At 37.2% G+C, this 15100-nt stretch overlaps 1 protein-coding gene across 3 annotated transcripts in view; it reads right to left on the reverse strand.

Moving 5' to 3' along the window:
- Positions 1 to 90: 90 nt before the first annotated feature.
- TASOR (transcription activation suppressor) overlaps positions 91 to 15100 on the reverse strand; it is a 28284-nt gene continuing 13274 nt past the window's right edge. Inside the window, exons 14-23 of one of the 3 annotated variants that reach the window (XM_031608254.2) lie at positions 14240 to 14953; positions 12224 to 12663; positions 9643 to 9784; positions 4658 to 5478; positions 3804 to 3926; positions 3135 to 3294; positions 2427 to 2535; positions 2086 to 2264; positions 1846 to 2001; positions 91 to 1178 (exon numbers count right to left, since the gene is read on the reverse strand). In XM_031608254.2, the coding sequence (XP_031464114.2) occupies positions 625 to 1178; positions 1846 to 2001; positions 2086 to 2264; positions 2427 to 2535; positions 3135 to 3294; positions 3804 to 3926; positions 4658 to 5478; positions 9643 to 9784; positions 12224 to 12663; positions 14240 to 14953 (3398 nt within the window). In that variant the 3' untranslated portion in view covers positions 91 to 624. The other 2 variants (XM_031608245.2, XM_031608264.2) reach the window with 2 other exon arrangements.

Here is a 15100-nt window from a genome sequence, read left to right on the forward strand (position 1 = left end):
AACTGCCAGTTATGAAATAAAGTTTGGCTATGTTTCTTTTGTATTTTGAAGACAGCATAAAAACCACAGACAAGGCAGTGTGTTAGCAAGTCCCTTGTGCATTAAGAGTTTATTTCATTTTTGTAATGGAACTGCACCATTTGTTAATCTAATTGAGGTATTTTGCCAAAATCCAGTCATTAAAATAACTACGCTGCCTTATAGCTATGTAAAAACATTCGTACAAAACTGTGTCAAATAAATACATACGTTTTGAGATTTATGTAAAGAAAAGTGAATTGGATACTTACAGTTAAAAAAACTCCCATTTCACATATTTTAGGCAAACATTCAATTTTACATTAAAACAGACTTCAAACTGAAATCTATGTACAGGGTCAAATACAAATGTAGAAACTTAAAAGTGCCAACAACCAAGATAATTCAAGTACAGTAAATGTTAAAAATATATATTTATTTCAATTTTCAGATGCTTCCAACAGGTACAGGCCATCAAGGTTTAAATAAGATCAGAAAAACTTTGAGATAAAGGACAAGAAACATTTTGTTCCAGAATAAAATAGAAATTGTTAATCCAACATTTTAGAAACAGGAAGTCCACAGCAACTTATAAAAAAGACAAGTTTATTTCCGTTTTGAATATGGCCTGGAAGAATCACAGTTTTTATCCCAACCACCAGGCAATGATGATTTCTCTGTATCCATGCTCTGACTGTAAGCAGTTTGAAAATAAGTGCCCCCTTCTTGGCTTTGACTTGTAGAAGGTGGGTATGTTGTTCCCAGAAAAGTCTGATGAGTGAGTACATTAAAGTGACTGAACTGATGAGACATGTTTAATGGTCTGCTGTAAACCTGGAAGTTATTGAAAGGAGCTTGTTCAACTGAATTGTGTTTTTCTCCTTCAGCAGAGTGCACTGTAGAAACCGGAGCAATTGGCTGTCTCTCTTCCATGTCAATTGTAGAAGACTTTTCCATCAAACTCTTTTGTGCTTCAGGAGATAACTCTGACACACAGCTCTCTTTTGCATCTACTCCACATGAGCTCTTAGTCTCAGTCTGCAAAGTTTCCAAATGAGTATCATATTTAGAGGCATCACTGCAGATTTCTATTTGTGATGCTTCATCCCCTGAATCCAGAGACATGTCCTCCTCATCCTTTCCATCATTTTCTACATGAACTGTATTAAAAAAAGAAAAAGAAACTCCTATTCTATTGAAATACAAACTTTTGTTAGAAAATCTATACACTACTCACAGAGTGTCATGCTTCAGGTCTGCAAGTCCAGTATCACTTAAGTCTTGGTCTTCTGTCACTCTTGTTCACTTACTCAACATACATACTTAACCCTCTGATTCCAGTTATTCCGATGCTAAAAGCTTCTGAGCATTGTGTTCATGTTTAGTGTTGGGAAACCCCAACTCCAGTGGGGTTTATGTCAAAACAGCATCTAAAGTTATACAGGAGGTCAGTATTTGATCAGACAATTATAGGACGACAACTACTGCTATCTCAGGTGTTTGTCTACAGTTTCTGAGCTACCTTAACAATAGCTCATCATAATGATAGCTCATCTTATTGACAGCTTATCCTTTTCCTGAAAACAGACAGTTACACCTTTTTGGCATATGCCTGCTTTCTGGGATGCCTTGTTAGCCTATAATTCTATATTTAAGATCTCCTTTGGTGCTCCATCCCCGCTGCTGTTCCCCCGTCATTTAAAGCAGTAGCTTAAGAGCTGGGCTGGGTTTTCTTTACATTCATTTACACGAAGACACTAATTCAAGGACCTCCACCCCACACCTCTAAATTAGCTGAACAAACGATGAATATTATTAAGGTATTACCTGATTGTCTTTCCTGAGCAGAGAGAGATGGGTTCTCTTCTTCATTAACTGAGTTGTGATACCCGACAAGACTTGTAAAATTTTGCATGAAGTCATCAACAGTAGCAACAACTATGCCATTATCAGCATAATTTGAAAGTGGCTTGAGATTCTTTTCTAAATACATAGAAGGAGATTTTGTATTACGAGTTAGCACCTATTACCATAAGAGGGAGAAAGATAGTCATATTTGTTTGTAACCTGTTAAGAAGACAATGTGTCGCTGTTGTATGTTTTGAGACTGAAGCCTGATAAGACATTCTAATTCTGGTGCATTTCGAGTTTGCGAATCACAGTTATGGTAAGACAGAATTTCAACCAAGTGCTTCTTCTGATAGGTGTTCAGCAGGGTCAGCAGACTCAGGGCATTAGTATTCAGTCTGTGATGGAAAAAAATATTAGACATTTGATTTAAGGTCACTCTAAATATTAAAATCCAGTTAAAAGATGGACATAACATTAAGTTCTACTTCACTGGGATTTTGAGAGTGTAACTAAAGCTGAAGATTTTAGCAACTGGTTTATGAAAGATCACTGCTCACCTCCCCAGCTCTTTAAGTTTTTTTTGCATTTTGCAGTGGATTTTCCATTGCCATTTTCCATCTGGGGTATTGAGATCCTCCAGAAACTGTAAGAACTGTTTTAGTTTATCTGTTTAGGAGATAAAAAGTTAAATTTCACGATCAGCAAACTGAAAAACACTGCCTCAACATACACATAAAAGGGGAGAGTTGTTTTGTTGGTTTTTTTTAGTTTTCACCAAAGCAGTTACACAACTGTGAACACTACCCTAATACTTTAGGTTTTATTCCTAGATGATTAGCCAACAAAGATATTCCAAAATAGAGGGGTTTTGTTTTGAAGCCTAACAGTGGTATCTGCTTTCAAAACAGCTGAATTCAGTCAGCATGATCTGCCTTCTTAAAATATCTATGAGAATTGCTAACTAAAGATAAATATTAAATTTCAGATAAAGAAAATTTGAAAGAACACAGATTTCCAGTATGTTTTTACTACATTATTCATGGTTCTGAGTAAGGAATAAAAGGCCCTGTATTATACTAGACAAACTTCAAAAGCCAAGATCTCCACGTTCACACATTCTCCAGACAGGCCAGTGAGTAAAAGATTCAGGTTCTCCAAAAAATTCACAAAATCATCTCTAGAGGAGTATGACATTTTTCTCATATCTTAACAGTTCTGCCTTTTTTTGTCTGTGTTTTTAAAGCTCCAGAAAGCATCACACTTACCTGTTGTGATGCTCTCTGGATTAAGGACAGATTCATCTGACACAACAAAGCCACCCGACATGAAGAGTTCATTGTAAGTGTGATTTTTCACATCATCCAAACTATCGACACCTGCAAAGCTGACACAAGAAAGCTTCTTCAAAGTTACTAAGCCTGGTACCTGTTTAAAAATCAAGAGAGGTATGTGAGGAAAAAGAAAACAAAGATCATAGCTAAAAAATAGATAAGGAATCTTCTTGTTAAAAATTTAAGACATATCTAAAAATTATTTTTGATCCCTTGCTTTAGGGGGTGCTCTAAAAACATTACAGGTGTTGGTTCAGGGATACCTAATGTTACTTTAATAGCTGCCTTCACTTGCTGTTACAGCAGTAAAGAACTAAAAACAGAACTACTGGAGCCTCAACAGAACTTAACAAGGGCTAGGAAAAATTATTAATTGCTATAATGCACCAGAAGTATTCATTACCAACAGTGTGCAGGTAGAAGTAGTTACGGGTATATGATGTAATAGGACTAGGCATGACCACAAACAATTTTGTTTCTTTGGAAAGGCAGCTAATCAGACTGTTGTTTAAATATTAAGAGAGTAGCCTTGCTCACAGTGAGTTCTTCTGGCTGTGCTTTAACAGTTGTTTTCTGCAGTACACATTTACTTATGTGAAGTACCTTATGGATGAGGTTGGCGATGTCTTCATTTTGAATAATTATCAACAGTTTATCTAAAGCAGCTCTTCTTTTTAGGAACTGTTCTGGATGGCACTCTGTATTACCTAACTTAGTAAGATACTCCTGACACCACAGAAGGAGATGGTGGGGGGAAAAAAAAAGGGAAAAGCTAGTTAAGCCAAAACATTCTCCAGAAGATGACAACATTAATAAGTTTCCCATTCAAATGAATTCAAGAGAGACAACTATTTTTGTCTTTCTGATACATTAAGCAGAAGCAGCACAGGAACAGGCTACTTTAGCAGGTTGGTCCATCTTACAGAGTAGCATGTATGTGGTCAGCTGACAGACTATTAAGACTGCATGAAGTTTCAAGAAAACATGAATTTTTATGACTTCACTTTCAACTTTCATCTTGCACATTTAAATACAGAATGACAGCAATCACTAAAGCTACCTAGACTATTAACCAAAGGGGGGGAAAAAAAAGAAAACACACCACCACACATAACATCTTAGCAAGGATACGTGAAAATATCATCATATTCTTTCCAAAAACCTCCCACAAGCCTAACCCTTCTGGCTGCACCTGCACAAAAACCCAAACTCCAACCAGTTCTGCTTTTCAAATAATAAGAATTAGGTAAATGCCAAATCAAGACAGACTGTCTCAAAGCCTCAAACAAGAACTGTGGCAGGGCAGCCTGTTTTCACGATTCAATGTAACAATTCAAACTTTTGTGAAACAAATTTAAGACTCCCTTTTGTTTCAAGTCCAGTTTTATAAATTCTGGTTTGAAAGCTACACCACTCTATTTAAACACTACAGAGAGGCTGAAATGGAACACATTTACCTTGATTTCTTTGCAGAGAATGCTTTCCTCCTCTTCATGAATATAAAATTTCACAATGTTTTTCTGTACATCTTTAATAATTTCAACCAAACTGTTAAATACTTCAGGTTTTAACTGGCTGATAAAATCAGAAAGAGCTGGTTGAGTTGCTATGTTTAAGTTCTCCGGGGATTTCAGAGTCTTTTCTGGTGACTCCATCAAATTACCACTGGAAGGTGTCTGATCAGACGTCAGCATAGCTTCTGCTTTAGCATTCACGTGTTCTACTTCCTCCTCCACTATGGGCAAGCTTGATGACTGCTGCTCAATAGAATCAAGATCTTCCACCACATTGTTACATGATGGCTCTGTTAACAGTGTCGTGTCAGAGTCCCTGCAGACGGGTAACACGTTGGGTGGAGGCTTCGGTGCAGCACTATGAACTACTTCTGCTGATTCAGGACTACAGTGAATTGATGGAGTATGTCTAATGCACGAAGAGGACAAAACAACACTCTTCATTTTCTCACTCAGTGTCTCTACATATTCTTGCACAGAAACCTTTGATGTCTGTAAACATACATATTCAGAAAATCTCATTATCCTCTCTTGGCCCAAGATGACTGGTGTGAACATACCACTCACATAAGAAATATTTTTTTCCTGCAAAATTTCCTGAATCTTTTTTACAAAGAGACTGTATTCTTCTAATATTACAGTCTCTACTATTGCACTTATGGAATGCTGTGTTGTAAAAGGGTTATCTGCTAGCTCACATTCATCTTCAAGTTTCTCCACTTGTCTTGTATAAAGTCCATCTTCTGCTGTCCCCTTTTGTGTGTCTGAAAATGGAGAGTATGGAAACTGATAATCAGAACTTCTCTGTCTATTTATTACCCGGGGGTCACTAGGGAAGGCATCCTTTGGTGGTAAATACACCAGTGGTTCTTCTGGTGATTTCAGACCTATATAGGAAGAGTTAATCATCATCATCTCATGTTTGAAAGTGACAACTGATATAGTAAAACCTAAAAAATACAGGCTTTTGGTTTTTGTTTCTTCAAATTTAATCAAGTTGTAAGCAGAAAACCAGATTTCTGTAGCACAGGCAGTAACCAAAACAGCATTAGCCATTTTTAAAAGTTAGTGTTCTTCTGGAACGGAGTTGACTTGGAATCAGATTTAGAAATTATATGCACTCCCTAATCTGAAGTCCATCCATATCCAAAAGGAAAACATTTGCCACTAGCAGGATTTCTTTTGCACAGTGTCAACATCATCTCACAGTTACTTCATACCTCTACAGAAACCAGAAGTGTTCCATTTTATTTCCTGCATCAATAAGACTACATGTTCTTCCTTCATCCTTCAAAGCTCAACCTTCCAGTCAAAGCAAATTTCTAATTTTCTTTAAAAACTCTATAAACAGATATAAATCAGGCAATTTCAATTTGAACCTGGTTTTCTGTTGTTCTATGTCTTTAGCATACTTAAGCATATTGCAGAATTGCCAGGTCACAGCCTAAGCCAATGGTTGAGCACCAGGTGAGAAGGCAGGGTGAACCCACGGAGCTCAGATGCAAGCAAGGTACCTGAATGACTGGAAGGTTTGGAGCCTGGATCCGCCCCTCCTCGCTCTCATTTAAGGGGTAGCTCTCTTTCCGAGAAAGCAGACAAACTGCACTTCTCTCGAGCTGTCAATGGTCGTTGGAAGGACTGAGCTCATTTTTTCTTCTTTACCTTCTAACAGTCCACAGCGCGCATGGCTCAGTAGAAGGCACTGTCATCACCTTCCTCTGCCGTACGCACGTCAGTTTAGTTTTGGGAAAACTCAGTATCCAATCATGATGTTAACAGAGTAAGTCACTTTGAGCTTGTGTTAGATGTAAGCTACTTGAGGCTACATATGTGATAATTGAGCTACTGAACACTTACTAACCTACACTACTGTAATTAAGAAATACTGTATTGTAAGGAACTCTTAGCAGGAAGATTAAAAAATGCTATAGCTTTAAATTTGGGGATATTTTTATGTAACATCTTACATTTTGTTAAAGCCAGTTACGAACCAATTTTACCAATGAAAGAAGAAATATATAATTCACTCATGCTTATTTAAGAGAGTTTCTGTAACAACGGGATTAGGAAAAAGTCTTCACGATACATATTAAGAACACAGACTGATCAGGTTATTCTTCAAATGCTATTATTTAGTTTTCTGGAAATAAATATTGCTTTAAAAACAAAAAGGGAGGGAGGGAGTGGCGGAGGGGAGGGGGGTTGAAGGAGAAAGGGAAGAGATTAAGACCTATAAAAAAATTGTGAAGATCCTTTAACAGAAAGATATGCTGCTGGATATAAATACCAATCCAATGTATTTGTACAAGTTTATTTTGTAATTAAAAATAGAGTTGCCTTGACTGAAATAGAATTTTCTGAAGGCAGTACCCTTCATAGACATACAGCTTTGGGTCACAAGTCTTCATACACACACAGGAAAAAAAAACACACAGCAGGTAGTAAAACAAATACAGAATTCAACAGCTTTTAAAGCATGATTTATGACTTCATATTCTTCCTCAGTAATACTCTGTAACTAAATATGTGTAATAAACAAGAAAAAAGACCTGTCACAAAGCAACCTTAGAAAAAAGAGCAGTTTAAGAACTTGCAAACTAAGACTCAGATTTTTCACTGCTCAGAAGAATTCTTTCTACAGCAACTCCACTCTGGAGTCTATTTTGAAATCATAAAGTCAAAATACACATGACAAAGAAAGCATCCTATTTCTTAGTATCTAAGATGAATGTCATCAAAAGCCTTCACTTTAAGAATATTTATTAAGCTATTAATCTTTTCTTATAAGAGAAGGTACAAGCAAGAACAAATATCATTTTTCGCTGAGTGTCTCAAAGAACAGCTCCCAGTTTGAATCAAAGTCAAGTTGAGATGGATTAGTTCAAACATGCACAACTAAGTTAGCCTTCAAAAATAAGACTGAGGTTTGCTTGCTGTTGTCAGTTTAGATTATGCAATCATGAAGAAATGAGCAATAACATGATACAGAAGTAGTCAAAATGAGTTGGGAACCTATGAACAACTCCCCTCCAACACTTCTTGATGTTGTCAGGGTACATGCAAGACAACCCCCTTCACACCTCACAAACTATTAAGAGTTCTTAGAATTAAGTTCAGCTGAACAATGAGCTCTGTATCACAAGATGTTTTTATTTAAAGAGAAAACAGAGAGATCACTAATTTGCTCTTCTGCAGTTGCGCAAAGATGAAAGAGAAAGACTGATGTTCTCTGAATTCCTTTCTACAACTTCCTTTCTATAAAACCAAACCAAAAAGAAGCCACACACTCATCCCCTGGCTTTAGAAAGCCATCAGATTCAGAAAGAAAGGAACCTGCCTTTAAGTTATACTACAGAATATTAATTTTTTAAAATGGAATTTCAAAGCCTTCTTGAAGGCATTAAATAGAAATACATGCCCAATTAAAAGCGCCAGTTGTCCAGAACATCAAAGGCTTTTTGACTCTTCTATAGCTTTCTTGACATACGTCAGTTACAGCCTGAAATACTGGCTGTACTTCAGCCAGTATAATACGCTGTAGTATTATTGATCTCATTTTCTGATGAAAATTCAATCTAAGGTGAGAATAAAAGCTGCTCAGTAGTTCAGACTGTAATGACATATGGAACCCCTCCAGCACATACTCTTCTATCACCTGTTTGTTTATCTTCATATTTTTCCAGCTGGTCCTCCTCATCTTTTCCTATCCCTCCTGAAGGAGAGCAGCAGTTAGCATTAGCTAACTTAAAATTAGCATTTCTTTGTATATTGCACCTTCTACAAGATCACATTACAGAGCCAGTCAATACTTACTGCAGTGAGAGCTAATTTCAAGAAACTCAAATCCAGTCATGCTCAAGACAACCTCTTTCATCTCTGAAGTAGCACTTTCCCCTCTCAGAAGATCTTGAAGAAAATTTCTTCTACAAAAATCCCTCTAGTATCAAGAACCACATCCTGTATTCACATGCTAGTTAGCTCAGCAGCCATAACTACATCCGCCTATATGCACAGTGGCCAAGCCAGCAGCAGGAAAAGAAATAATGTCCTATCCAAACAATTTTACAGTCCTCAAGCCCTTAAAGACAACACAGAGAACATCAATCCTATCAATTCCTTAAAAAGCCTAAGCATACTGTAGAAGGAAACCTATTTTCCTTCCTTCCTCCCTTCTCAGCCAAGCACACAAAGGAGCCACAGAACTACACAACCAGATGAATATCACAAGTATCAGAGATTTCCACATTCCTCAAAGGAGATCAGAAATAAGAATGTTTTCACTCAAAGAATGCAGTTAACACTGTCTGTGTGGGTTTACTCATGAGGCCTCAATTCATAGCCCTGAATCTACAACTTCTCATCTATTCCTACAGTCCAGTTTCCACATGCTTCAAAATCCATTATTTTATGTTCTCCCAAGACTTGGTACTGTTGAGTCATCAAGAACTAGAACAAGAAGCTTCTTCTATAGGTTTAAGTTTTAAATGTTTAGATGCAAAGGCTTTAAGGCACCTCTATTAGAAGCATGTGATGCAGTAAGAAGTAGACAGCTTTCTGTAAGTATAACACGTTTTTCATGACTTTTCTGAATTACTAGTTGCTATTATGTTCATCAACCTTATCTTTCAGCAAAACATACTGAGTTCAAACGCAGAATTCAAAGCAGTTATGCACTTCACCAGATAAATACTCAGGCACTCACATTTCTAAACTACATCACTCCGTACCCAGAGAAGTACTTTTCCACAAGTATCTGCTCTCATGCAGTAGATTTGTTTATTATTCAAACAGCAGGAACAATTGCATGGACATCTGCATGCCTGTGTACCAACAGGTGATCCAAGAATGGGATCTATGAAATTTACAAACCCTTAGAATATGTTATCATTTCACTATGTGCAGCAAGGTAACAGTTAAAGTCATCTTACCTGTAATTGGAATAAGTCTCCAGGGCATTCCAACCTCTGTGTTATTTGAGTTGGAGTGATGCCTGCGATAAACATGTTCTACAGGTGTACTAGGACAGGGACTGTACTCTTCAAAGCTACTTGCACTTCCAGTACTTGCTTCCTAGAAGATACAAATAATCAGTTTACAGCTGTTTTATTAAGCCTTTATCTACTGAACAGCTAATGATACGAATACACCCGTGTTCACCAGCACATTGGAAATGTTGCTGTTGGTCAAATCAAGTCAAAGTTAGAAATGCTGACATCAGGTACTGCTGCATTTCATTTACCTGTCCGATTCTTTCCAAGGCAGTGATAGACCATCAGCAAAGATGCCAAAAGTAAATAAGGCAGTCATAAGCACATACCATAGAGTACCGAAGTTGTGGGAAAGAAGGGGAGGGAAACAAAAAGAGGGGAGGGGAAAAAAAAAAAAAAGAAAAAAAAAAGAACACCCGCTCCTTCACCATTTTTATGCTGTTGTCTTGATAGCTGACTAAAGGAATCTTCAAATAGTGTTAAACTCATAAGTAAACCAAATTCATCTAGCATTCCAGACTGTTAAAAGCAAAAGCACAAAAACAGGTAGGACAAACTCTTCCTTGTTAACGATTAAGAAACTGGGCTTTGTGTGGAAGTATCAGTAACAGAGACCACAGAAAAACCACTCTGTACAGAAATGTGAACAACTGGGGTACTCTGGTCCCTAAACACAACGCTTTCTTGAAAGGGTGTCTAACTGAAGTTGCATGGTATTGTGAGAAGTATGCATGGAACACGTCTACTCCATCCAACTGCACCAAGAAGGCACATAAAGAGAAACAGGCATGCAGAAACTCTGCTCCCAAATGAAGACAACTCCCCAACCAACTTTCATATCTGCAGAACGTGATGGATTCTCCCCTGTGCACATTTCTTGTCTTGTTCAGACACTGCCAGAGAGACAGGAACAAGCACAACTCCTTCTCCATGGTACAGGACTGAAAGGTAAGGACTGGGGGATTTTCACTTGTGTTCACAAGTGAATGGTACTCTCCTGTCTGCTCCTATAAAGTAGGAAGTGGAACACACTTTGGAAAAGTTGGGCCAAGACTAATTCCCAAAACTGGAGCAAGGACTAAAATTAGACCAAATGGATGTCTGATGGTTGTGCAGCAAGAATTACTTCCTGAAGCTCCATCACTAGGAAAGTTCACTACCACAAACCACAGAAACAGTTATCTAAGGTAAGCTGTTATCATTGTGGTGTGGGTTTTTGTTGTTTTATTTTTTGGCTATTTTTAAAAGCACTCCAGAATCTATAAAGCATCTTGAGTTTACAAGGACAATTGACTTGATTTTGCCGATTTGTTCTACCAACACAAGAGAGTGCTATTATTAAAATGAAATACAGTTCTCATTCTACTTCCTTAGAGCAACTACACTTGTTTAAGATACCTCCACAGCCATCTCTAAATACCATGCTCTAAATAGAGCATGGTTCAATTTCTTTCAGTTTCTTTCCTGTAAGAAGACAGGCTGAAGAAAGTTTGAAATTATACTGTCTCTGACCAACTTACTTATTTTTTTGATTTGCATTTGTGGGAGAAGGGAAAAGAGTTCAAAGCAAGAAAGGATCTCAACTCAGACCCGGAGGAGCCTGGTCAAAAAAAGCTCCTTTATGCCTGCAAAAGAACTTCATAATCAGAACAAGCTGTCACATTCAAACCACCTGTGGCATCTGCAAGGTTAAGGAAAATAGAGGAACATTCTATAAGCAGGGGATAGCTATGAACATTGAACAATGTCAAAGCTGCCATCCACCTATCATTTTTGAGCCCCACAACTAAATAGCATGCAATCATTAATGGCCTGCTCAAATTATTGTGAGAGTCCATAAGCAAAAGCGACTCCTGCTGCATTATAACCAATTCTCAGGAAAAGTAAAATCTAGGCAGTAACTAGAGAAAGAACTCTCAAATGTCTTCTTACTTTGTTACAGGTTCAGAAAATACCAGTGCCCTAGTCAGATCAATAACCAACCCTTAGGAGGAGGAAGGTGGAAGGCAGCATTTAAGCTCTATTACAGTAACAGTATACCTGTTCCTTTTGCTAAAAATATATACACACACACATAGACACCTCTCTACCTACCTCTGCCTCCCTCAAAATGAGAGCCAGAATAAAATACCCAAGTACTATACTATAGAAGCTAAAATCAACTGCAAGGCTTTGGTCTCAGCAAACATGAAAAAACACTTATATACAGATGTCAGCTACAGAATGACATGAATTTTGCTTTATTGCTGGAGCAGCAGCATATTACACTTACTGGAAAATAAGAGGTGAGGAAGACTGACCATGGTTGCTTTCAACCTCTTGATTATAATTTTATTACAGATAAAGAATGAGGAATAAATATCTTATTTTTTTAGATGTTCTCCTACCAAAAAGGAAAGCTTCTCCACAGAAAAGTTAGCTCTTATGTATATAAAAATTAGGTCTTGTTATTCATTCTCATAATACTTATGAAAATAGTACGTTTGCTAACAGCATTAACCTACGTGCCAGTTGCACTTACTTTTACAACAAGTGTGTGTTCAAGGCCTGCTTCATTAGCTGGGAACCGTAGGTCAACATCAATAGCGAAGGGTAAGCAAGCAGGATCAGTCTCCAGCATCACAGGGCTCTGTGGGTCCTTAAAGTTAACAGGCTCAGCCTGAGCAGCATCAGGAAGCTCAAGATCATCTTTGTCCTGTGCTGGAATGGATTCATATTCATAGTTTTGTCTCACATCCTCTTCAACTTCATCAGTGTTTAGTCTTAAAGCTTGATTTACAGACCGTGCCAACGATGAATCCAAGTGTCCTGAATTAGTTATTGTTTCTAAAAGCAGTTTAACAAGGCCGTGTGTGTCAGTAACAGCAGGGTCAGATACATCCTGATGTCTCAAGTCAGTATCATGTCCACTGAGACCAGAAATAGAGAAAACAGTCTGTGGTGGCTCCGAGGTTCTGCCCCCTTAGGGAGGGAACAAAAGAGAAAAGCAATCCATTACTAAGTTTTAAAACAAAACCAGACACACACACCCCAAAAACCTACACATACCCTCAAGTCTCACTCATTAACAATTCATACAGCAAACATACACTTATTTTCTTAATGAAAATTTTTTAAACAGGAAGATGTTGATATTAGTTTCTAAAGCTAACTACCTCCCCAGGTAAGTAATTTTGTTTTCTCAGGTCATTCAATATGACACTATTTTATGTGTAAACAGAATTCCCAGCCAACAATCTGTGTATTTTATGAAGAATATTACAAGGCTTTCATCACTGATTAGTTTCAACAAAACATTTACTTCATTTCTTCCTATTGTTGTTGCTCCAAAAACAGGTGAGTATTTATCTTTAACCACACAAATTATCTTAGATTAAGCATGATTAAAAAGTTTACCACTTCTACCAAACAGCCTTAGAACAGGGCTATTGTTCTTCTACTCATCCCCTGGAACGAACATATACCACAGGTATTTATTCATCCTTGAAAGAGACAAGCTAAAAAACTTTAAGTACCTATGAACCTCTCGCTCATTTCAGCATATATGGAAATACAAAATTATTTAAATGCTATTCAGCTAATAAAAATCTAATCGTGTTTAGTCACTTAGCTCTCAGTATTTTTAGGCACTATTTTTGGCAAAACAAATTATTTCCATGGTTATACAAAAATGTGGAAATTCAAACCACAGATGTTTCTATTTGGTACTTCTGACAAATGTAAGGTCAATATTTAGTTTTAAACAGATACTGTTTTGATTACAGCCGCATAGAAATGCATTCACTGATGTTACATAGCAATGTACAGAGACCCTCAAGTTTCAAGTACCTCCAAATTAGAATCCCATGATTTAGCATTTAGTCCACCCTCTGTCTTCTCCATCTACAGACATCCGTCAAAAGGGAAACTGTTTTCTAAACTCAATTTCTTCATCTTCCAAACCAGTCCTACACATCACAACAACTGCAGCTTGGTGCACACTGCCCCTCTCTTCTTCATGCTACACTTTTTCCCAATTCACCCTCCTCTGAAGTAGGCTGTATCACTGCCCAATGAAACACGCAAAGGGCACACCTTAAGTACTGATATAATATTAAAGATAATTATCTGAGGTTTGCACGTAGATATATGTCATGTACAGAAGAAATTATGTCTCAAAACTGTAAGGATGTTTCCTTAGTCCCTATTTCAAAACTTAACTATTCTCAAGCTTACAATCAGTCAACATTTACTGATTATTAATATAGGGCATTGGAGCCATAAGGAATGAGTGCAAAGCCTGAAGTCAAACAGAGACATTAGGGTATCAAAATGTGCTTAGTACTCCATATTACAAAGTCTCAGGCAGTTATACAGCTAAGCAAATTGGTGACATTTGTCTTCCTTCCTGCTAAACTGTCTTCTAGGAAGAGGCAACCTACATTTCTATTAGCACCACACATTAAACTACACAAATATTAAATCTGTTAAGATTAAATCATAAGTATTCTGTGAATTACAATACTTAAAGAGTAACTTTAAACAAAATGTTTCTTACCTTCATATTGACAGTTATTTTCTGAAGATTCACTCATTTTTAAGTGTTTTGGCAAATTTTCAGGCTGTCTTTCCAGTTTTCTTTTCAGTCCACTTTTACTTCTAAGGTCCTCAGAATCAGAATCTCCACCTACATTTTTTTTCCTACACTGGATTAAGTTAATAAGGTCTTTGAGTCTATCTGGATCATAATCCCCAAGATGAGGGAATTTTCGCTTGGCAGCAACTGCTTCATATTTTGCATGGATTCTTCTCCCACTTTTCACATTCCCAAACTCAGAATCTTCTTCTGGAACTTCATAATCTGAGACGGGACTGAACTGCTGATGCTTTCGATTTCCCTCCATCAGCTCCCTAGCTCTAGAAACAGGTAGCTGATATGTTGCACAACTGAAAATATAGTTTTGCAGCCAGCTATCAACGTGAGATTTATTTTTTGGAGCAGGATAAAGAAATTTTTTGTCATCCAACCGTGATTCATACCGATATAAGACAAATTCTCTATATTTTCCAGAGCCACTATAGCATCTCCTCAAATACTCATTTATATACTTTTCCACAACAGTATTGAAATCAGCAGTAGTGTCTTTACGAGACTGGATTAAAGCAAAATGTAGAGACTGAATAAATTTTGTGAATTCTGGAATGATCTGATTGTCGTGCAAGACCACAGTAGTAGAATTTTTCTGTGTTCCACATTGAACACTTTTTTGTGCTGCCATAAAAGAAAAGGGAATTCACAATTAAAATCAAAGCATAAAGCTATAAATAAATGACTACTAGTTAGCAATATTCTGTATTATGCACACTTAATGAAAAACAGTTTGGAATGACTGGAGAAATAACCCAAAAGGAAGGAAAG

This window comes from Phasianus colchicus, chromosome 11, assembly GCF_987193195.1.
Source record: "Phasianus colchicus chromosome 11, bPhaCol1.hap1.1, whole genome shotgun sequence".
NCBI classification, from domain to species: Eukaryota; Metazoa; Chordata; class Aves; order Galliformes; family Phasianidae; genus Phasianus; species Phasianus colchicus.